This window comes from Anomaloglossus baeobatrachus, chromosome 9 (assembly GCF_048569485.1).
Source record: "Anomaloglossus baeobatrachus isolate aAnoBae1 chromosome 9, aAnoBae1.hap1, whole genome shotgun sequence".
Lineage (NCBI taxonomy): Eukaryota > Metazoa > Chordata > Amphibia > Anura > Aromobatidae > Anomaloglossus > Anomaloglossus baeobatrachus.
In genome coordinates, this window is record NC_134361.1 from 173,783,336 (window position 1) to 173,809,104 (window position 25,769).

Below are 25,769 nucleotides of genomic sequence, written 5' to 3' on the forward strand. Positions count from 1 at the left end.
CAGCTTCATACGGCAGTCACTTATAATGGATTCCAATGAACAGGAATGCTTCAAGAACCTATTAGTGGAATCACTGACCTTCAGAAAGTGTGACCATCAGGTGTGCTTTGTAGAGGCAGTGTTGGCGCATACCTCCATATAGTGCTGAGCCCTGTTCCACATCTTAAGGAAAGAAACACAACTGAGTAATGGGAAACCTGATAGAACTTTGAAGGTATCTTTAATAGCAGTTATGAAGAATATCAATTGCTGTGATGAAGCTGTCTCCCATGAGTAACAGTCCAGGAAAGGAAGACCAAAATTTCCTTTCAACAGAAACTGTCCAGAGGAGATGTAAACGGGGTTCTATGGTTGAATTGCTGCATAGAAGCCACTACTGAGGAACACAAACATGTATGAGACTTGTTTGGGCCAAGCAACATTAGGGCTGGACATTAGATCAGTGGAAATATGTACTGTGGTCTCATAGGTCAAAATTTGAGGGGTCTTATACCAACCGCCATGTCTTTCTTTCTGCACGTGTTGTTCCAGGTCTTTTGTTAGATACACACATTGGAGAGACCTGTCAATCAACTACAATGAAGAGGAAGAAAGCCAACCTGTGGCAAGGCTCTCCTAGTTTCGCTTCTGCATATGATTCCCGGCCAAATCCAAAAACTATATTTCCAGGTCGCCCCTCATGACAGCACCACAGGAGGTTGCTCCCTATCCTCTGTAGGGACAGAAACACAAGCAAAAGGTTAAAAGCCCCTCCCACCCCATCCCCAGCAGTGTGTTTCCTGTCCCTACACAGGATAGCATGCAAGAGAAGAGGATCCTACTTACAGGCCCAAGGGAGTGATTGTGGTTTGTGCTTCTTCCTCCCTGGTGAAGTGGGTCCGCAGCTGATACCAGGGGAACGGTCCCTCGGCTAGTCTGGTCTCAGCGGGAGCTCCCAGCATGTGCCGCTTCCCCCAACACGGGGGGCGCCTTGCTCCAGTGTGCCTGCCGATCTCGGCGTGTGCACTGCTAGTTAGGGTATGCGCAGGAGCGCTCCAGGGAGCGCTTCCGGGTCAGGCGAGGGCACTTCCGGTTCAGCTGCTAGAGACTACGGCGTGTGTATATACTTTATATCATGTACTGTGTGCATATATTATACACTGTGTGTATATACTATAGACCATGTGTACAGTGTTTATATACTGTGTGTGACGGAGCAGCATGAGGGAGGCGGAGCCAGCGTGTGTATATACTATATACCGTGTATTGTGTGTATATATTATATACTGTGTGTATATACTATATACCATGTGATCACTGTGTATATACTGTGTGTGTGACTGAGCAGCATGACTGTGCAATGCTCTGCATGCATGACCACCCGAAATGCTCGGCCACACACCCGCAATGCTCTGCCGCACGTGTGTGGGTGACCACAATCCTCTGCCACGCACGCACACACGCACACAATGCTCTGCCAGCACACACACAATGCTCTGCCAGCACACACACAATGCTCTGCCAGCACACACACAATGCTCTGCCAGCACACACACAATGCTCTGCCAGCACACACACAATGCTCTGCCAGCACACACACAATGCTCTGCCAGCACACACACAATGCTCTGCCAGCACACACAATGCTCTGCCAGCACACACACACACACACACACACACACACACACCCGCTGCGGCCGGGGAGGGAGGGGGGCCGTACACTACTCAGGCCATGGGAAGGGGGGGGGGGAGCCTGGGGGTGTTATTGCAGACGGTAGCATCTGCGGTGGGGGGGGGAGGGGCGCCGGTACACTACTCCCATGGGCCGAACGGGTGACAGGGGGAAAACTTCAGCACACAGCATGACCGCTGTGAGCTGCAGAAAAATGGCGCTGATCTCCTCCCTCTGTTGTGATCTGGACAGCTCAAGGGGCGCGTCCATTTCACAGCAGAGAGCTCTCCTGTATTAAGCCTAAGGGTCGGATTCCGACTATCAGAGTCTATGCACAGGGGCTGCCATAAAGGAGTAACTGTCGTTACACACACAGCAAATCCAGCATGGCAACCCCCAATGCCTTCAGTAAAATTAGAATGAAATAAAAACTAAATAAGCAGTGATTTTAATTTTGTATTAAAAATACTTGATTTCATAATTACTATTTTTAATACAAAAATAAAAAAACCCGCGACACCTTCCCATTAAGAGGAGACTTTGTGCAGCAGGCCTTCATGGTAAAATAGCTGCTAGGAAACCACTGCTAAGGACAGGCAACAAGCAGAAGAGACTTGTTTGGGCTAAAGAACACAAGGAATGGACATTAGACCAGTAGAAATCTGTGCTTGGGTCTGATGAGTCCAAATTTGAGATCTTTGGATCCAACCACCGTGTCTTTGTAGAAAAGGTGAACGGATGGATTCTACATGCCTGGTTCCCACCGTGAAGCATGGAAGAGGAGGTGTGATGGTGTGGGGTTGCTTTGCTGGTGACACTGTTGGGGATTTATTCAAAATTGAAGGCATACAGAACCCAGCATGGCTATCACAGCATCTTGCAGCGGCGTGCTATTCCATCCGGTTTGCGTTTAGTTGGACCGTCATTTATTTTTCAACAGGATAATGACCCCAACACACACCTCCAGGCTGTGTAAGGGCTATTTGACTAAGAAGGAGAGTGATGGGGTGCTACGCCAGGTGACCTAGTCACCAGACCTGAACCCAATCGAGATGGTTTGGGGTGAGTTGGACCGCAGAGTGAAGGCAAAAAGGCCAACAAGTGCTAAGCATCTCTGGGAACTCCTTCAAGACTGTTGGAAGACCATTTCCGGTAAGCTCATAAAGAGAATGCCAAGAGTGTGCAAAGCAGTAATGAAAGCAAAAAGGTGGCTACTCTGTAGAACCTAGAATATAAGACATATTTTCAGTTGTTTCACACTTTAAGTACTTCATTCCACAGGTTTTAATTCATAGTTTTGATGCCTTCAATGGGAATCTACAATTTTTAGAGTCATGAAAATAAAGAAAACTCTTCGAATGAGAAGGTGTGTCCAAACTTTTGAGAGATATAGACCATATATACGGTATGCATGATATATATATATATATATATATATATATATATATATATATATATATATATATATATATATATATATATATATATATATATATATATATATATTTATTTTCCCCTCAGGACAGGGACTTCCCTCCGGCCCCTGTTGCACACAAGAAAAATGATTCGGCTAAATAAAGCAGTTTCTAAATTCAAAAGATGTCCCGGAGGAAGACCATAAATCCCAGCCCTTTCGGAGGTCCTTTCCTCAGCGTAGACAGCACTTTCAGGGGAAAAAGGGGCTCCCAGGGGTGGGGTTATAAGAGCAGAGATAAGAAACCCCAGTCCTCCTCTAAATTCCGTTCCAAACATTCATGACGGTGTACAGGTGGGGGGGCGGCTTTCTCAGTTTCTGAAGGGTTGGCATTCGGTCACCAAAAACCCGTGGCTCTTTTCCACAATCTCAGAAGGGTACCGTAAAGAATTTTTCCGTCTCCCTCCTCAGCGTTTCTGTATCACTCAGGGCTCTCACGCCTCCCTCAGTCGTCTATGGGCAGATGTAGCCATGCTCTTAGACATAGGAGCAGTCGTTCCAGTCCCTCTAGACCAACAGTTTCAGGGTCATTACTCTTCCCTGTTCTCTGTAAGAAAGCCCTCAGGGAAGCTCCGCACAATTATCAACCTCAAGCCCCTAAATCAGTGGGTACTATACAGAAAGTTTCGAATTGGCCATTCCCCTTATAGAACAGGGAGCGGTGATGTGTACACTAGACTTACAGGATGCGTACTACCATTTTCCTATTCACCCGGTCAGTCAGCAGTTTCTCAGATTCGCTCTTCAGAAAGGCTCAGTCACTCTCCACAACCAGCTCCGGTGCCTTCCATTTGGCCTCTCTTCAGCAACCCGAATATTTACAAAAGTAGTGACTGACATGGTGGCTTACCTTCGCCTGCAGGATGTAGTGGTTGTTGCATATCTGGGCGACTTTCCTTCTGATGGCAAGATCGGCTCCGTAGATGGAGCATTATCTTCAAGTAACCAGGGGTATCCTTCAAAAATTTGTCTGGATCCTGATAGCCATCTCCCAGGAAATAAGTGTGTTTTCAGAAAAGGAAAAGGTCTCAATCTGCCAGGCAATGAGAATACTGGGGCTGATTACTTCTTTTATAGGAAGCGTACGTTGGAGTCAGTTTCACTCAAGACCGCTGCAGAAGGACGTACTTGCCACCTCGGCGAGACACAAAACTTTGCTCGATCAAAGATTCAGGCTCCTAGGGAAGGCCATAAATTCTTTATAGTGGTGGAAGAAAACATCAAACCTGACCAGAGGCGTTCAGTGGGTATTGAATCCGAGCATCACGACGGGCGCGAGCCGCTTCAGCTGGAGCGCCAAGGTGGATCACTCCTATCTCCAGGGGACTTGGCCTCCAGCGTTCCATTCTAAGTCGTCCAAATTCCGGGAGCTAAGAGCAGTCCTAGAAGCCCTTTGTCTCAGCAGGCCGGCTCTACAGGGTCAACATATAAAAATTTACTCGGACAACATCATGACTCTCTCTTTTCTCCATTACCAGGGCAGATCCAGACATCAGTTTACAGAGGCTTGCAGAAGACATCTTTCTTCTTCTAGAAGCCACTGTATCTTCCGTTTCCGCGCTTCATCTCTGGGGATTGGACAAAAAGGGGGCCAATTATCTCAGTCGTCGTCAAATGAGAGCATCGGAGTGGAGTCCGAACGCAGCAGTGTTTCACAGCCTAGTTTGCAGATGGGGTCAACAATGCCTAGACCTGTTTGCAAGCAGAGAAAATACCAAGGTGCGGCAGTTCTTTTCCCTCAGTTTGGCGGACGATCCAGTGGCAATGGACGCCCTGTCTCAATTCTGGGGAACAGGCCTGCTCTATGCCTTTCCACCAGTCCCATTGATTCCAAGGATGCTGCGGAAGATTCGAGAAGATCAGGCAAGGGCCATAGTGATAGTTCCTTTCTGGACAAAACGAAGCTGGTTCACCCTGCTTCGCCAGCTGTCGGAGGAGGATCCAATTGTTCTTCCACTCCGGTAGGATCTACTTTCTCAAGGTCCTCTTTGGCATCAGAACCTACAACAACTGCAGCTCTCCGCCTGGATCCTGAGCGGAAGATCTTAGCCTCAAAGGGTCTCTCGGATCGGGTGATTACCAATATGCTGGCAAGTAAAACACAGGTCACTAAAGCCATCTACCATAAGATCTGAAAAGTTTTCTGTACTTTCATGGGTACCGGCCAGACAGAGCCCGATATTCACAGCATACTGGATTTTCTCCAGGCAGGCTTTAATAAAGGGTTAAAACCAAGTACCTTGAAAGTGCAGGTGGCAGCTCTCAGTGTGTTCCTCGACACTCAGCTGCCCATCCCTGGATACTGAGGTTCATGAATACTGTTCAGCGACTACAGCCCACTTTGAGAAGTACATCTCCTTGGGATCTGTCTCTGGTCCTGAACTTTCTATGTTGCCAGCCTTATTCCACGAACTCAGACCTGGATATCAAAGAGCTTTCCCTAAAAACAATCTTTTTTGTGGCAATCACTTCTGCAAAGCAAATAAGGGAACTGCAGGCTCTCTCCATCGAAGACCCATACATTCAAGTGAGAGAAGATTGCATAGTCTTGCGGCTGGGTCCTTCCTTTTCTCCAAAAGTTGTTTCTGCTTCTACACTCAGTCAGGAGATTGTGCTACCATCCTTCTGTTAGTCTTCCAGAAATGCAAAGGAGCAGGAGCTACATTCCTTGGATGTTTGAGCGGTGCTATTGGCCTATTTGGAGGCAACCCGGAGCTGGAGAGTGGATTCTCATTTGTTCATTCAGTTTGCAGGGAAGAACAAAGGCAAGAAGACATCTAAAGCTTCCTTGGCTAGATGGGTTAGAACTCTGATTCAGTTCACCTATTCTTCGGCTAACATTCCTCTCCCGGGGGTTGTCAGGGCCCATTCCACTAAGGCACTTTCCACTTCCTGGGCAACTAGAGCAGGGGCTTCCCTGGATCAGATTTGTGCTGTAGCTACTTGGTCAGGTCCTTCTACATTTTGTAAGCATTACAAATTGGATGTTCTCTCAAATCAAAAAAGGTCTTTTGGTAGAAAGGTCCTTCAGGCAGTTGTCCCACCCTAAGACGGTTTATTGGGTATACTCCTGTAGTGCTGTAATGAGGGACGACCTGTTAAGTAGGAATTAGACCTACTGGTAATGATATTTCCAAGAGTCCATCATTACAGCACCCTTATATCCCTCCCTTCTGGTAGATGTGAAGTTAACATGTGTTTTCCCAGGCATAATAATAAAATAGCATTGTACCCATCCTGGTGTGGTAATTTTTAAAGCACTGGTGGGGATGGGGTGGGAGGGGCTTTTAACCTGTTGCATGTGTTCCTGTCCCTACAGAGGATAGGGAGCAACCTCCTGTGGTGCTGTCATGATGGACTCCTGGAAATATCATTAGCGGTAGGTCCAATTCCTACTTTTTCGCTGAAATGCTGTAATCTTGCAGCCAGGATCTGATGCAAGCTGCAGCGTGCATCAGTCGACAGGTTTCCTTTATAAATTAACCAGAAAATGTTTGCACCAAGTTGCTTTCAAGATGCATGTCTGTAAACTCATATACCTACCGGTCACAGTCTGACACATGAGATGGAGGATGACCTTTAACAGGGGAACGAATGTGAAACCCTATACTTCGCACAGGACAGCAGGACCTTTAACAGCACAGTCATGTGAAAAAGACAGCAATCCTAAGAGAAACCGTGCTCCATGATACCACTACCACTACAATAACACCTGCTGTGGGGACAAAGACTCGGCCATTACCCCCTCAATTCCCCACATACTGCCGGCTCGTTGTAGGCTCCGATCTTCATACAAACCAAGCATGTATAACGAAGACCTCAGTGAGGGATCTGATCTTATAGTCACCACATAACTATATAAAAGTCATCATTTCGTATAGGAGATTTTGGGACTGACTCTTGCGACAATTCACATTCCTATAAATCACAGAACGCCGTGCCTTTAGGCTACTTTGTTGCTGTTTAACTCAGTCTAAGGTTACGTTCACACATCAGTTTTTTTCCCATCAGGCACAATCCGGAAAAAAAACGGATAAAACTGATCCGGTGCCAGATCCGATTTATTCCCATTGATTTGTATTAGCGCCGGATTGTGCCTGATGGCCTTGCATTGCATCTGGCTTTTGACGGCTCTGGCGTAATTACTCAATGCGGCGGCCGGATGGAACGTCTCATTGAACGTTTTTTTTGTCTCTGAAAAAACGTATCGCGCCAGATCCGGCGCAATACAGCGTGATTTACAATTGAAGCCTATGGACGCTGGATCCAGTGTGATGCGGCAAAAAATGCGATGCGGCCGCCGGATCCTTTTTTTAAACTGAGCATGCTCCAAATTTATTGAAAAAAACGGATCCAGCAAAAAAAAAAACAAAAAACGGGCGAAACGAATGCAAAAAAAAAACAGATGCGCCGGATCTGTTTGACAGATCAGGTATACCGGGTCCATCAAAAAAAAAAAAAAAAAAAAAAAAAAAAAAGGATCAGGCGCATCCATTTTTGCATATTCTGCGCCGGATCCGTTGCATCAGGCACACGCCGAATTGTGCTTGATGCCAAAAAACTGATGTGTGAACGAGCAGTAAAGCTTTCAATCTTCTCACCTGTTCCAGCTCATATGCTTTGGCCTTGTCTTCATCTCGATCTGCGTTTTTGCGGTAAGCAAGACTCAGACCCCACACGGCAAGAATTGTATAGACGTTGTCTCGCACCCAGGCATCTTTGTGTTCACAGCTCGCAGGCAATAGGCCAGTGACTGGATTCTGTAAGAGATCAGAAAGGTAAACTTATGAGCAAGTTTGAAGTTTGACTGGTCATATATATTTGGCTCATCAACGGGAGGCTTGCGTACAAACAAGGTAGCGGACGGAATATGTCCCCAGGTTTTTGCTCCCCATCTGAGGGCAGCATAATATAGAGACAGAGACACTGATTCCAGCGATGTTTCACTTCCGGAGCGGTTTGCTGTCATTTTGATAAAATCAATGTTTTCTCTCTAGCAGTTTTACAGAGCTCATTAATATGCTGGACTATCTAGCAGCACGACAAGTAGTCCTCTAATGATAGTCACCGTTTAATCAGCAGGAGATTATCAAAACTACACTAAGCAGCCCAGTAAGTGAAACACTGCTGGAATCAAAATCTCTGCTTCAACAGTATGCTGCTCTCAGATTAGGTGACAAAAAATGGAGGACAGATTTCTTTTAATAGGGAAGTCCAAAAGGTACAAACTTTTAAAAAAAAAAAAATAAAAAAAAAAATCAATATCTGCAGGGGTGCAACGATCACGGTTGCAGAGGTTGTGACCTGATAGGGCCTGGGAGTATAGGGGCCCGCCGACCCCAGCATATGATTCAGCTAAATGTGTGTCAGAGGACGCACAGCCAACTGAAATGTGCTGCGTCCGAGACCTGTCCAGTCTAGTACTGCAATACACACTGCCGGCCAAACAGAGGCAGACAGATGATGTTGGCATGCACATGACTGGAGGAACATGAAAGTGATGTCATGAATCCTCAAAGCAGGCACATGACAGCAGCTTACGGCCTTCTGTGCTGACTACAGAAGAGGACAACACGCAATGTGAAAGCTAGGGAAGCAGTATATATGCCAGGATGGGGGAAATGTACACCAGGAAGGGGCTTCCCCTGCTGCCATCTCATCCCCCCCAGCTCCATCACTCTTATTCCATTCTTTCAAGGTACACACCATCAGGCTCATCCATCCCCTCTCCCTCAGACCAGCGGTTGAATACCGTCCCCCAGGCTCACCCACCCAGTTCCTTGACCATTTTTCTGCCTGGCTGCCACACTTTTTGTCCTTAGAATGACCAACCCTTATCCTGGGAGACATCAACAACCCCATGTATAGCCCCATCTCCGCCTCTGCATGCCAGCTTCTATCTCTAACCACCTCTCTTACTCTCAATCTCTGAGAAACGCGAAAACTGTAACACTCTTGACCTGGTCTTTGTCCATCTCTGCTCAATCTCAAAACCTCTTCCCTCTCTGACCACAACATCCTCTCCTTCACACTCACAAATCCTCCCCCACCTATCACACATTCAGAAATCTACAGGCCATCGAGCCTCATACACTTACAGACTCTCTACACTTTGCTATCCTGATCTGGCTGTAAATCACTATAATGATCATCTCAGAAGCACCCTGGACCAAGAAGCGCACCTCACCCTCAGAACCTCCAAACACAGAGTAAAATAGCCCAGGCTCACATCGCAAACTCGATTTCTCCAGCGACACTAGGAGTTGTGAATGCCAATGGAGGGAAACCTGCACACCAGAAAACATACATTTATAGTGGATAAAGTTAAGAACCTATAACTCTGCCCTTCCCCTCGCCAAACAGACCTACTTCACCATCCTGATCGCCTCACTTTCCAACAATCCAAAAAAGCTCTTCAACACTTTTCACTCTCTCCTCAGTTCTACAGTGCAGATCCCAATCACAGACCTTTGTGCTGATGATCTAGCCTCATGTTTCACAGAGAAAATAGAAAATATCCGATGGGAAATCGGCTCCCGGCCACAAAGCATCACGATTCCCATCCCTCCACACATCCAGTCTGGCTCACTCTCCACATTTGACCCAGTCACAGAGGAAGTAGTCTCCAGGCTCCTCTCTTCTTGTGCTACCAGTTGCACTACTGACCCCTTTCCCCAACACCTACTCCAGACCCGCTCTCCAGTTTTCACTACTAACCTAACTAAAATATTCACACTCTCTCTCGTGGTATCTTCTCTTCCTCCTTCAAAACACTATCATTATTCCATTATTCAGACAGGAAATCTGTGGAGAGAAAAGTGCATATAGGGTCTTACCCCAGTATATAAGGGGTGGGAGGAGGGTGAAAATACTCACCAGATGTCGTTGTGAGAGTCACAACAACTATATTCGCATGTAGAATCTGATCCAAGGCTGCAGCCACCCAAATGGCAGAAAACCGAGAGCAAAAGAGAAGGGTGTTTGATACTGCGCCAAAGGATCACAGGAACAGATGTTTAGATTAATGCATCTTTATTTCATCCAGGTCTACGCGTTTCTGGAGCCACTGCCCCCTTCCTCAGGACCGTCAGGAAAGACAAGATTTGAGATTTGATGTTTTGTCTTTCCTGACGGTCCTGAGGAAGGGGGCAGTGGCTCCAGAAACGCGTAGACCTGGATGAAATAAAGATGCATTAATCTAAACATCTGTTCCTGTGATCCTTTGGCGCAGTATCAAACACCCTTCTCTTTTGCTCTCTATTATTCCATTATTGAAAAACCCTTCTCTAGAGGCATCCTGCACAAATAACTACAGACCTGTCTCCAATCTCCTCTTCATCTCTAAACTCTTGCAGCACGTTGTCTATTCCAGACTTACCCTATTACATCTAGTAGAGAGTGAGTGGAGAGGTAATGGGTATGTGCCCACGATTATGACTCGCTGCCTCCAGAATGCAGCGGGGCCGCGCGTCTCCTCCGCAACAGACTGCAGCTGCTTCTACTCACGATCAGTGTTCGGTGCGCTACGAAGGAGGACGTCTGGAAAGACGTTTCGCAGGTCAGTGTTTGCTGCAGAAAAAAAGCATAGTTTGTAGAAATCCCGTCCTCTATGCTTGTACTGTACACCGCAGCATTTTAGACGCAGCTGACGTATGCTGCGTCTAAAACGCTGCAAACACTGATCGTGGGCACGCACCCTTACGGTCTGGCTTCCACCCCCTACATTCTACAGAAACTGCCCTCAAAGTGACCAATTATTTTTTGACAGCAAAACGTAGGACACCACCCTCTCCTCGTTTTCTTCCTATCTTACTGACCTCTCTTTCAGTGCATCACTTGCTGGTTCCTGGCTGTTAGGTACGAGGACGACGCTGGTGAGGTCATGCACAGCGCCGACCATAATCTCACCGGCGCGAGCGAGGGCAGCTATGTTTTCTGCTCTGCCCGCAATATAGCAGAGCGAACTGCGCCTGTGCGAGTCGACAGAACTGCACAGGCGCGAGATTTGAAAATGCAACGAGGATGATGACGGAAGCTTCATGACGTCAATCAAGAAAGTAGGACGGCGATCAGCGGCAGGAGGGGGGACAGGAGGAGAAAATGACCACGCCAATCTGGCCAACACAGGTAATTAGCATACCTAATGGTCAGGTTTTATAAAGTTTTTTTTGGGGTCTGGAAGGGGAGTCAGGGCCAAGGTGCACCTTCATAGAATGCAGCCCAGGAGCTGCAGAAGGTTATTATTTTAGTTTAATAGGTAAAAATCTGGTGAAAGGTTCCCTTTAACACCCATCTTTCCTTCACCACCTATATACAATCTCTTGGCCGCTCCTGTCACCTGCACCTGAAGAACATCTCTGGAATCCTCCCTTTTCTCACCATGGAAACAACAAAAACCCTCACTGTGACCCTGATCTATTCCCGCCTTGACTATTATATGTGCCGCCCCCACGCCTGTAGCAGCCGAGCCGGGGGTCACGTGGACACGCCAAATGAAAAAGGGGGATGTAGTTGTACGGGCTTTGCCGTACTGTGTTCGCGACGCCACCCATGGTGTGAGGTGAAGTGTGACACCACCGCTGCTGTTGCGGGATACCCGGGGGAGATGTGATGGCAGCTGGATGTTAACCCCTCCGTGGGTAGGGATGGTTTCCCCGGGACCCGGTGGTTTGGTGCAAGGGATGACGGTGGCAGGGGCCTGCGCGCCCAGACGTACCAGGGGATGTTTGGTTACTCACAGTTAATAAATCACACGAGTCTTTTGGTAAACCAAAAGGTGCTGGTGGCCGGCCGCCGCGGCCGGTTGTACTCGGGTCCCCCACCCGGACTGGTGGTCGCCGTCTCTTTCCTCTGCACTGCTTTTGTGTTCGGTGTGAAACGCAAAAGTCCGCTCCTGGTGTTTTGTGTACCTGAGGAGCCGTGCCCGCTGATGCCGACCCGCGGGATCTACCGCATCTCACTCTGTATAGCCGCTGCTGTACAGAGTGATGTAGCAGAGATGACATTGCTCTCTTTGCTTTTCACACTGTATAGACTGTCTGTACAGAGTGATGAAGCAGATGTGACATTGCTGTACCTGTGGACTACGGATTTTTTATAATTAAGATGGAGTTTCTAAATTTTTTTTGTTTTATTTCTAATAAAAATTCTGTGTTGTGTTTTTCTTTTACTGTTTACTAGAAATTCATGGTGGCCATGTCTAATTTGGCACGACACCATGAATTTCGGGCTTAGGACCATCTGAGAATACAAAGATGGTATTAACCCCTTTATTACCCAACGAGCCACCCGGCACCAGGGCCACTGGACGAGCCGGGTAAAGCACCTGGAATGGCACTAAAAAAATTAACCATTTCCAGGGGCGGCTGCGGGCTGCTGAGAATCCCAGCCCCCAGCTGCCTGGCTTTAACTGACTGGCGATCAAAATACAGCGGGAGCCCATGAAAGTTTTTTTTTAATTACTTTTTTAAATAAAAAAAAATTGAATGGGCTTCCCTGTATTTTGATTGCCAGCTAAGGTAAAGCTAGGCAGATGGGGGTGAGGGTGACAGCCCGTAGCCATCTGCTTTATCTGCGCTAAAAATCAAAAATACCGCGGAGCGCCAAGTCATGTTTTTAAAATTATTTTATACATCTATATAGTGTGTGTGCGTGTGCGTAGCTCTGGCTAAAATTAAAAGACCACTGCAAAATTTTCAGTTTTTCTGATTTTTCTCTCTATAGGTATATTTTTGAGTAAAATGTAAATTGCTCTTTTATTCTATAAACTAGTATTTTCAGAAAATAAATACAAAATTAATTGCTTGGAAATTCGGAGACATGTCAGTAGTTTATAGAATAAAAGAAATTATATTTTTGTTCTTTTATTCTATAAACTACTGACAACATGTCTCCGAATTTCCAAGCAATAAATTTTGTATTTATTTTCTGAAAATACTAGTTTATAGAATAAAGGAGCAATTTACATTTTACTCAAAAATATACCTATAGAGAGATAAATCTGAAAAACTGAACATTTTGCAGTGGTCTCTTAACTTTTGCCAGAGGGGTGTGTGTGTGATTATATATACAGTTAGGTCCAGAAATATTTGGACAGTGACACAAGTTTTGTTATTTTAGCTGTTTACAAAAACATGTTCAGAAATACAATTACATATATATAATATGGGCTGAAAGTGCACACTCCCAGCTGCAATATGAGAGTTTTCACATCCAAATCGGAGAAAGCGTTTAGGAATCATAGCTCTGTAATGCATAGCCTCCTCTTTTTCAAGGGACCAAAAGTAATTGGACATGGGACTCTAAGGGCTGCAATTAACTCTGAAGGCGTCTCCCTCGTTAACCTGTAATCAATGAAGTAGTTAAAAGGTCTGGGGTTGATTACAGGTGTGTGGTTTTGCATTTGGAAGCTGTTGCTGTGACCAGACAACATGCGGTCTAAGGAACTCTCAATTGAGGTGAAGCAGAACATCCTGAGGCTGAAAAAAAAGAAAAAATCCATCAGAGAGATAGCAGACATGCTTGGAGTAGCAAAATCAACAGTCGGGTACATTCTGAGAAAAAAGGAATTGACTGGTGAGCTTGGGAACTCAAAAAGGCCTGGGCGTCCACGGATGACAACAGTGGTGGATGATCGCCGCATACTTTCTTTGGTGAAGAAGAACCCGTTCACAACATCAACTGAAGTCCAGAACACACTCAGTGAAGTAGGTGTATCTGTCTCTAAGTCAACAGTAAAGAGAGGACTCCATGAAAGTAAATACAAAGGGTTCACATCTAGATGCAAACCATTCATCAATTCCAAAAATAGACAGGCCAGAGCTAAATTTGCTGAAAAACACCTCATGAAGTCAGCTCAGTTCTGGAAAAGTATTCTATGGACAGATGAGACAAAGATCAACCTGTACCAGAATGATGGGAAGAAAAAAGTTTGGAGAAGAAAGGGAACGGCACATGATCCAAGGCACACCACATCCTCTGTAAAACATGGTGGAAGCAACATGATGGCATGGGCATGCATGGCTTTCAATGGCACTGGGTCACTTGTGTTTATTGATGACATAACAGCAGACAAGAGTAGCCGGATGAATTCTGAAGTGTACCGGGATATACTTTCAGCCCAGATTCAGCCAAATGCCGCAAAGTTGATCGAACGGCGCTTCATAGTACAGATGGACAATGACCCCAAGCATACAGCCAAAGCTACCCAGGAGTTCATGAGTGCAAAAAAGTGGAACATTCTGCAATGGCCAAGTCAATCACCAGATCTTAACCCAATTGAGCATGCAGTTCACTTGCTCAAATCCAGACTTAAGACGGAAAGACCCACAAACAAGCAAGACCTGAAGGCTGCGGCTGTAAAGGCCTGGCAAAGCATTAAGAAGGAGGAAACCCAGCGTTTGGTGATGTCCATGGGTTCCAGACTTAAGGCAGTGATTGCCTCCAAAGGATTCGCAACAAAATATTGAAAATAAAAATATTTTGTTTGGGTTTGGTTTATTTGTCCAATTACTTTTGACCTCCTAAAATGTGGAGTGTTTGTAAAGAAATGTGTACAATTCCTACAATTTCTATCAGATATTTTTGTTCAAACCTTCAAATTAAACGTTACAATCTGCACTTGAATTCTGTTGTAGAGGTTTCATTTCAAATCCAATGTGGTGGCATGCAGAGCCCAACTCGCGAAAATTGTGTCACTGTCCAAATATTTCTGGACCTAACTGTATATAGATATAATCTATATATATAATTGCCTTATTCTGTCTGTCTGTCTTGCTCCAAAATTGTGTCCTTACGGGGACAAACAGCGGATTGGCCGCCGGGCTCGCCATGGCCCCGTCCCCCGCACGGATTGGCCGCTCGCCTCGGCTCCTCCCCCCAGCACGGATTGGCCGCTCGCCTCTGCCCCCCGCACAGATTGGCCATGTCCTTACGGTGACAAACAGCGGATTGGCCGCTGGGCTCGCCATGGCCCCGCCCCCCCCCGCATGGATTGGCCGCTCTCCTCTGCTCCTTCCCCCTGCACGGATTGGCCGCTCGGCTCCGCCCCCCGCACGGATTGGCCGCTTGCCCAGGCTCCGCCCCCCACACGGAATGGCCTCTCGCCCCGAGGTGAGCGCATCAAGGTCCTGCAGTGGCGGAACACACACACACACACACGCACACACATAAGAACAGACACACACACACACATCAGATCACACTCACTCTCACACACACCTCACACACACATCAGATCGCATCCACACACTCACAACATCCCGTGATATCGCTTGCTTCTCGGCGGCGATCCTGTGCGTGCAGTGACCTTCCAGGACCTGCCGGAGGATCACATGGCCAGAAGCATGTGGTATCTCCAGATGTTGTGAGTGTGAGCGCGTATGTGCAATATCGTCAATGTGTGTGTGCGCGTGTATGCGATCGGGTGTGTGCGTGTATGCGATCGGGTGTGTGCGTGTATGCGATCGGGTGTGTGCGTGTATGCGATCGGGTGTGTGCGTGTATGCGATCGGGTGTGTGCGTGTATGCGATCGGGTGTGTGCGTGTATGCGATCGGGTGTGTGCGTGTCGGCAGAGGCGCACAGCTGCTGGGACCGCCCACCGGAGGGCACAGGCAGAAGTGGGGTGTGAGTGTATGCGATCACATGTGTGTGTGTATACTGTCTGATGTGTGACTGTGGAGCACGAAGGGGAGGGCGCAGCATGGGGGATGGAGCACGATGGGGAGTGCGCAGCATGGGGGATGGAGCACTATGGGGGGAGTGCGCAGCATGGGGGATGGAGCACGATGGGGAGTGCGCTGCATGGGGGATGGAGCACGATGGGGAGTGCGCAGCATGGGGGATGGAGCACGATGAGGAGTGCGCAGCATGGGGGATGGAGCACGATGGGGAGTGCGCAGCATGGGGGATGGAGCACGATGGGGAGTGCGCAGCATGGGGGATGGAGCACGATGGGGAGTGCCCAGCATGGGGGATGGAGCACGATGGGGAGTGCGCACCATGGGGGATGGAGCACGATGGGGAGTGCGCAGCATGGGGGATGGAGCACGATGGGGAGTGCGCAGCATGGGGGATGGAGCACGATGGGGAGTGCGCAGCATGGGGGATGGAGCACGATGGGGAGTGCGCAGCATGGGGGATGGAGCACGATGGGGAGTGCGCAGCATGGGGGATGGAGCACGATGGGGAGTGCGCAGCATGGGGGATGGAGCACGATGGGGAGTGCGCAGCATGGGAGATGGAGCACGATGGGGAGTGCGCAGCATGGGGGATGGAGCACGATGGGGAGTGCGCAGCATGGGGGATGGAGCACGTTTGGGAGTGCGCAGCATGGGGGATGGAGCACGATGGGGAATGCGCAGCATGGGGGATGGAGCACGATGGTGAATGCGCAGCATGGGGGATGAGCACGATGGGGGGTGCGCAGCATGGGGGATGGAGCACGATGGGGATTGCGCAGCATGGGGGATGGAGCACGATGGGGGGTGCGCAGCAAGGGGGATGGAGTACGATGGGGGGTGCGCAGCATGGGGGATGGAGCACGATGGAGGGTGCGCTGCATGGGGGATGGAGCACGATGGGGGGTGCGCTGCATGGGGGATGGAGCACGATGGGGGGTGCGCAGCATGGGAGATGGAGCACGATTTGGGGTGCGCAGCATGGGGGATGGAGCACGATGGGGGGGTGCGCAGCATGGGGGATGGAGCACGATGGGGGGTGCACACCTCCCCCCAAAACACACACTCACCGCCACACATGCACTGCACAACACACCACACACACACTGGGAACCACAAACACCGCCCTACACAGACACCCACAGACAACGCCGCACACACACACACACACACACACACAACACCCAACACACAAACAGCGCGGCACACACAAATATACGCACATACCGCACAACACACACATTGCACAAAACATACCTCCCACCAAAACACACACATACACCCCACACCCACACAAACAGCGCAACACACACAGCGCTCCACAAACAACGCAACACACACAACGCAACACACAAACAACACCGCTCTCACCCCCCGCAACACCCAGAACATGTACAGCGCCCTACACAAACACTTGGTAACTACACACACAACATCTACATATATAACAAAAATCATACATTAACTACACAATACGTAAATTCTAGAATACCCGATGCGTTAGAATCGGGCCACCTTCTAATAATTTATATATATATATATATATATATATATATATATATATATATATATATATATATATATATATATATATTATATTATATAATCTATCACACACACACAAAGAGATATCCATCTCTCTCACATTATATATAGATCTCTATATGGATCTCTCTCTATATTTATCTATACATGTATATATCTATATACATATATCTGACTATATAGGTCTGTAAGTATGACAATGTTTATTATTAACTGTATTCTTTATTTTACAGCCCCCCTGCCCCATCCCATAACTGTGAAGTCCAAGATCGGTGATCGGACGCAAAACCATGTTATCTCAATTCCGATCTTTACAAAATAAATCGGGCAAGTCTCCCCGATCCCGACCATCGGGGAGATCGCCCATCAGTACTCAGACTTATCCAAGGCAACTTGCAGCTGTAATTGCTGCAAAAGGAGTACTGACTTTAGGGGGGGGGTAAATAGTTACACATGAAGTTTTCAGTTATTTTGTGGTTTGCTTTACAATAAAAGGAAAGTCACACGTTCATAGTTGTAGTCAAGTCATTAACACGAAAAATGCCAAAGGGGTGAATACTTTTGCAAGGCACTGTATATAACAGGATGGAGGAGATATACCAAGATGAAGACATATGTCCCCATCCTGTTCTCCATCCTGGTCACTAGGATACGGACATTACTTCATAATAAAGGGGGAGGAGGGGCAAGTGGTATGCTTTTATAGTCTTTAAAATGCTCCAAGGGCTAATACACCTGAACAACATGTGGGGGGAGCAGGTCCAAATTTTGCACCAGGGCTCATCAGACTCTAGTTATTACAGCCACTGATTATCTGCTATGGTTGTGAGCCGGTACAGCCCATCACTGCAGCTAGCACCTCAACAAAATGGTCAGGAAGGGGGGGGGAAGAGTACCAGTACCGGTGCAAAATTAGAATATCAAAAGACCATTTGGACGCCCATACAATGGGGTCAAGTAAATAAGCCATCCAACTTGCTGAATCCTTCAATATCAGCTGGCTTATCTAACGAAAATGTCCACAAACATGTGCCTCCCTATCTTTATAGGTCTAAACTGAATGTTATTTGTGACAAATCATTTCTGTTGTGACACAAGAGCCACTTGTAAAGCCTACAGCTATTATTCCTGATTACCCCACGCATAAAAACACTCTACTGAACCAGGTGGGCTTAAAGGGAACCTGTCAGGTCGCGTATGCGTTCTGACCTACAAGCAGGGTGATGTGTGGCCTAGTAACCCCTTCCTACCCATCCCTGTGTTATAATATTGTGTAATATGATTTTATAAAACAAAAGTTTGATAACTTACATGCTCCCTATGTAAATGAGCAGAGAGTCTAGTCCCCTGGGCGTCGCATCACCCAGTGGGCGTTTGCATGCTTTCTGTGGTATCACGCCCCTTTGGGCGTGATACCATGGATTTACATGAGCGATGTGCGCTTGTGAAGCTGGCAAGTAAACACCAGGATGTGAAGGCCATTCTGAGCAGTGTCACTTTATTTGGTATTAACTCTGAAATGCTTTAAACAATATCCAGGGATTTTTCGTGACATGTACCGTATGTTTCGCTTTATAAGACGCACCGGATTATAAGACGCACCCCAAATTTAGACATAAAAAAGGGTAAAAAAAAAAGAAAAATGGGGTCCGTCTTATACTCCGGTGTTCTCTTACCGGAGGGGGGCAGCAGTGGTGGTGAAGCGGGGGTCACAGAAGGCACAGGTTGTGCTGGCAGGCGCGGCGGGTCAGTGGCAGTGGGGTCCGCGGTTGCAGGTGCCGTGGCGTCCGTGGTTGCAGGTGCAGTGGCGTCCGTGGTTGCAGGAGCCGTGGGGTCCGTGGTGGCGGCAGCAGCGGCGGCGGGTGAGCCGTGCAGCAGGCCTGTGCAGTGCGTGTCCGCGGTCCCGGTTCAGTGATGGCAGCGGCGGCGACTACTCAGTGGTGGCAGCGGCGGGGACTGCTCAGTGGTGGAGCAGACGGATGCGGTGTTTTCCCAGTGTGTCCGCGGTCCCGTTTCAAGTAATGGCACCCGGAGCGACGCATGCGCAGATGGAGCTCTCATGCAAGGGCTCCATCTGCGCACGCGCTGACTCCCGGAGCAGCGCGTGCGCAGATGGAGCTCTCATCCACGAACTCCACCGACGCCATCATTTGAAAGTGGGACCGCGGACAACTGGTAACTTGCTGCACAGCCGCCCGCCCCGCACGCACAGAGTGGCAGCCAGCAGGCTGCCCGCCCACCCTGCGTGCAAGCCGCCGGGTACCTGTGCTTGCGTGCGGTGGCAGCCGGGTACCCGTGGCTGTGTGCGGGAGGCAGCCGGGTGCCTGTGTGAGGGCGGCAGCCTGGTGCCTGTGTGAGGGCGGCAGTAAATTAGTAGTAAATTTTGTTTTGTATTGTATTGTTTTTTTCTTAGTAGTAAATTTTGGTCAATATAATTTGTGTCTACTATATAAATTTTTTGTTAGGTAGTGTGGCATCTCAGGGTTCGGTTGCCACAGCTATACCTGTACCTGGGGCAGGGAAGGATGTCCACATCAGGTAATCCCGCAAATCACACCTTCCACTCCAGCCCTGGAGGAGAGGCAGCTCTACAAGCCGAGCTCAGGTGAGGTCCCCTTTAAATCCAGGTCTGGAGGCGGAGTCTGGAAGTTGAGTCCGGGGAGGACTGGGTGAACATCTGGGTTCACGAAGCTGTGCTAAGCCCGTACGAGTAAGCTGTGAAAACAGACTGAGGGATCCAGGAGTGAGAGGCAAAAAAGAGGAGTTACCGGGGAAGCGGAGCCAGATCAGTTCATCTCAGAGAAACAGCGCTAGACTACCGGACATCAGCGTCCGAGACTGAGGGATCCAATTGCTCAGCAGTAAAGACCGGAGTCCAGGGAGACTACAGGTCTCCTGGCCACAGCAGCACCTGAAGGCAAAGCCGCTTCCCAGAGCTTAGGGATCGCAGTGAATACAGCGGTGCCCCTCAGAGGAGCTCCTGCTGTCTGCCATTCAGCTGAGGACAGTAAGAGGGTATTATTGTCTAGCTCCAGGCAGCCTAAGACCAAAAGGGAGAGAGACAGCGCAAAAGGGAGGCCTCATAACTAGTCAGGTGTGGAGATCCTGAACTGTTTCCATATCACCTGGAATTGTTATATCAGAGACCCTGGACTATAGCCGCAAGTCAAACAAGGTCAGAGTTAATGGATTGGTGTGACATACTTTATTTCTCTCGTCTGAGGAGCCATAGACTGTTGCACCAAAGTCACAGTTGAAAAGGATGTGAGGTAAACTGCCATTTTCTGTTAGAGGACGAGAAAAACTGCCCCGGGGATCCCACTTCACCTACAGGGAGCGTAAATCAACTGGCTGCCCAACAATTACCCCAGAGGTCTGACCCGCAGCCCAGTAACCATACCGGAACTGTAGGTGGCGTCACAAAACACTTATTTATATTTACTGACTTTCAGCGACCACCATGGCCACGGGACCGGGCACAAGCCCCCGTGACATAAGCCCATCAATCAAAGCCCAGAACCGGGTACCCCATGGCCCTGGGGTGGGTCAGAAGTTAGAAGGGTTAAAAGTTTCGTCAATTTCTAATTTTTCCAACGAAATTTACAAAAAAAAAAATTAAAAATAAAATAAATAATTTTAGGGATTGTATCAGATCTGAATTAACTTTCAGGTTACTAAATTTCAGAAAATTCCCAACAGTGACAACATTCTACAAACTGCACAAAAAATATTGCTTTACTGACAAATTTCACATTTTAACAAGAGTAATAGGAGAATATGAACAGTACAATTTGTTGTGCAATTTCTCCTGAGTACACAGATAGCCAATATGTGGTGGAACTCTACTGTTTGGGTGCACGGCAGGGCTTGGAAAGAAGCGGCATTTGAATTTTGGAATGCAAAATCGACTAATCGATACAGAACGCCATGTTTCGTTTGCAAAGCCCTGATATGTTTGAAAAGTGTAAACCCCCACAAATTAGCCCATTTTGGAAATTACACCGTCAAGGAATTTATTTAGAGATGTGGTGAGCACCTTGAACCCACAAATGCGTCACAGAACTTTAATGTTGAAACTGAAAACACATTTTGCCCAAAAAAATTTTGCTTTAGCCCTAAATGTTTCACTTTCACAAGGGTAAAAAGAGAAAATGGACTGTACAATTTATAGAACAGTTTCTCCTGAGTTCACAGATACCCCATTAGTGGTGGAACACTACTTTTTAGGCGCATGGCAAGTCTAGGAATGGAAGGAGCAACGTTTGATTTTGGTGCTCCAATTTGGCTGGAATAGATTGTGAACACCATGTTACATTTGAAAAGCCCCTGACATGCCAAAACCGCAGAAACCCCCAAAGGGGACTACCTTGGAAACTACAGCTCTCAAGAAATTCATTCATTGAGCATTTTTAACCCACAGGCGATTCACAGAATTGTATAACATTGAGCAGAGTAAATTAAAATTTCCAATTTTTTCCAACAACAGGTTTCTTTGGCCCCAAGTCTTTAATTTTCAAAAGGATAATAGCAGAAAACAAATTGTAAAATGTGTTACACAATTTCTCCTGAACTTGCCTATACCCCATATGTGGTTGAAAACTACTTTTGAGGCACAGTGCAAAGCTCAGCATGGAATGAGCGCCATATTGGGGGTCCAAATTTTTACTGGAATAGTTTGAGTGCCATTTTGATCGATTTTTATTCTGCTTTTTGTAAGGAAGAATAAACACGAAAAAGCAATTCAGGAAGCATTAATTTTTTTTTTTACACCGTTCGCCAGGTGATAAGACAAATTTATTCTCTCTAACATCCACCATCTCTGTGATGTTGTCATGGGGGATGGAAGAGGATCCAGCGGCTCCTGTGAAGCTCTAGTGAACTCCATGTGAAGGCAGTGCTTGAAAATAATGGTGGCCACACAAAATATTCACACTTTGGACACAATTTGGCCATTTTCACTTAGGGGTGTACTCAGTTTTGTTCCAGGCGATTTAGACATTAATGGCTGTGTGTGGAGTTATTTAGAGGGCACCAAATTTACACTGTAGCTGAACACTGAGTACAAAGTGTCATATCTTCAGTACTGTCCCATGCAAAGATGTAATGAAATAATAATTTAAAAAAAAAAAAAAAGTGAGGTGTGTACTCACTTTTTGTGATATACTGTACATACGAGGGGCTGCTGATAAGTCTTTGATTTTACCCAGAAAGAAACGAGATAGGATGATGAAACTTTACATTTCTTCCACATACTCTCCACTGATATCAACACACTTCTTACCAGAACTGTGGAGTTGTTGTTGGAGTCGTGGAGTCGGAGTTTATTTTGGTGGAGTCAGAGTCTGTATAAAATGCACCGACTCAGACACCTAAAATATATAATAAATTGGGTACAGTAGTTGAATGCAGAATGTGCTGAATATTTTTTCATAGGAATTTGGGAAAGTTATGAAATGTCCTATAAATGTCTGTTCTATGCCTGATCTAAGGCTACATTTACACAGGTTTTTTTGCTATTTTTTATTTGAGGATACGTTTTTCAGCTGCAAAAGCAGATCAGCTTTTTAAAAAACCGCATCACCTGAAAGATTTCTGAGCTCATAGATAATGTTTTCAATAGCAAAAGCAGATTAGAAAAATGCCACACAAACGGATATGCTAATTCTTTGTGAGGATCCGTTTTTGAGCCCAAAAACGGATCCTCATAAAACAATGCTTCAAACATGATAAGTACAATAAAACTGATGAATGAGAGTAAATTTAAGATTCAGTATGTGTGAGATGGAGCCACAGCGCTGCTCATGTAACTGAGGAACAAACATATTCCAACAGAAGAACAGCAAATGATACTTTAGGATTAGATGAACTTGTTGAAGCAGCTTCAAAACACTTTCATATTCATCACATGCGCTGTGTTGTGCACACGCTGCAGCTGGCAATAAGAAATAGTCTGCAAGAGGGACATGCTGGAAATCTGATTGGAAAAGTGAGAAAATTGGTTATTGCCGCCAGAACCCCTAAAATTGATTCCATCTTGAAGAGACGTGCTGGGAAAGGGGCAATTATTGTCAGTCAAGCCACTCAGTGGGGAAGCACTTATTTAATGATTGAGCGATTTCTTGAACTAAAACAGTTTTCTTATAGATATGGCGAACCTTCAGGTAACCCTAAATGAAGGTCAATGGACACATGTGGCTGAATTGAACAAATTGCTTAATCACCCATTTACTGTGACTAAAAATTTACAAGCTGAGGATTTAACTCCTGGCATTTTCATAAGGGGGTGGAAGAACTTGCTATTTTCCCTGTCCCAAAGAGGTTTAATCGCAGATGGCATTTCTGTTTCAATGAAACGGAGAGAGACACAGCTATTGGAAAATAAAATTCTTCTTCTGGCAGCTATTCATGTGGACCCAAGTCATCGTATACTGCTTGATGATCAACAGCTTACTAAAGGAAAAGAAGCTCTGACTGAGGTAGCAGTTAGGATGAGCGGCTACAGGACTGCCAGGTGCAAGAGGACTTGGGTCCTGCAAGTGCTACTGCTGCCATATCTTCATCCTCATCAGACGAGGAGTTTAACTTTGACAAGTATTTGGATGACATGGAGCAGGTAAAGCATTGCCGCAAGGAAAAAGATTTCACTCCGTCTCCTATAGCAGCAGATTGACCATATTTCAGCAAAATTTTTCACTTGCTCTCAAATAATAGAAAAATGCAACCGTTCATCAAAATTGACTGTGCATGAGGCAATTCCTTTATACCCAGAAATTGTTAGAGATGTTGCCCATGTGGTTACAGCTTTGCCTCCAACCCAAGTTAGTGTAGAGAGGTTGTTCTCTAGCCTTAACATTATTAGGTCAGATTTGAGATCATCTGCGAAGGAGGATCTGATGGAGGCGATTCTATTTCTTACAACAAATTCATAGACCGCACAAATGATATTTATTATATTTTTGTTGAAAACAGTTTTTTGCCACTTATATAGTTTATTACGTAGTGATTGAGATTATATATATAATATCTATATTACATATTGTATTACATATTTACAATTTATTGCAGCTTGTGTTCTAAAGTTGTATTCCAATAAATATATTTTGTTCTATCTAAATATCTTGATTATTGCATCATAAAAATGATGAAATGTCTGATGTTCACATTGTATTACAATAAATTTTTCACTTAAATATAAGCAATATATGTGGGAGTCGGAGTCGTGGAGTCATAGTCAGTGCAAGGGAAATTGAGGAGTCAGAGTCGCAGGTTTGGCTTACCGACTCCACAGCCCTGCTTCTTACATAGGTATTCCAAGTTCTGTAAGCCTAGCAAAAAGAAAGATTTCGGTTGTGCCTCAAACCAGGCATCTGTAGCAGCCATGGCATCAGAAATGCTGTGAAATTTGGTACCCTTGAGGTGTTTCTTCAGGTTTGAAAACAGAGGATAGTCGCAGGAAGCTAGATCTGGTGAATAAGGTGGGTGGTCAACCAGCTGGAAGCCCGGCTCTGCCAGTTTTGCCGTGGTCGCTTGTGCAGTGGGAGTGGAGGCACTGCCTTGCAGGAACAAGATTCCTTTGGACAGCTTGCCGCGCCTTTTGGCCTTCAGAGCTGCCTTCAATTGGTCCAAAAGTTCAATGTAATACCTTGCATTGATGGTAGAACTCTTTTGAAGGTTATCCACTAGCAGCACGCCGTCCTTATCCCAGAATACAGATGCCATCACCTTAATGGCTGATTTTTGCACCCTGAACGTTTTTGAACGAGGAGAACCACTGTGCCTCCACTCTTTTCACTGCTCCTTGTTTTCAGGGTCATACAAATAAATCCAGGTCTCATCCATAGTGACCATTCGATCCAGGAAGTTCTTATCACTCCAGAAACGCTGACAAATGGACCGGGAGGTTGTCACTCGCTGCTTCTCTGATCTGTTGTCAAACATTTGGGGACCTACTTTGCAGATCGCTTCCTCATGTCCAAATGCTCATGGATAATGACACAAACACGTTCACGGGAAATCCTCATGATGTCTGCTATTGCTTTAGCTGAAATTCAATCGATTCTCCAGTATGAGGTTGTGCACAGCATCGACAATCTCCAGAACAACAACCACTCTCTGTCGTCTAGGACGTTCCTCATCATTGGTGCTAAAGAGGCCCGCTTTAAATTTGGCAACCCAAATCTTAACTGTGAATATGAAGGGCATTGATCCCCCAATGTCTGCGACATATCACCATGAATATCTTTTGCGGACTTTCCTTGCAGAAATAAGAATTTTATCACTCATCTGCTCTCAGTTGCTGTGAATATCACAGACTCCGCCATTTTGTTTTCCCGCGTGCGTAGAACCTGTTGCCGTAAGCTACAAACACAAAATTTTGAAAACATACTGTATATTAGACACATAAGGCTTTCCTGTGATGT

The 25,769-nt window shown here is 46.5% G+C and overlaps 1 protein-coding gene across 4 annotated transcripts in view; it reads right to left on the bottom strand.

Moving 5' to 3' along the window:
- Positions 1 to 25,769, bottom strand: part of PHKA1 (phosphorylase kinase regulatory subunit alpha 1) — a 234,468-nt gene that overhangs the window by 165,385 nt on the left and 43,314 nt on the right. For all 4 annotated transcript variants that reach the window (XM_075324056.1, XM_075324058.1, XM_075324055.1 and 1 more), the window contains exon 3: positions 7,727 to 7,885. In XM_075324056.1, the coding sequence (XP_075180171.1) occupies positions 7,727 to 7,885 (159 nt within the window). The remainder of the gene's footprint in view (positions 1 to 7,726; positions 7,886 to 25,769) is intronic.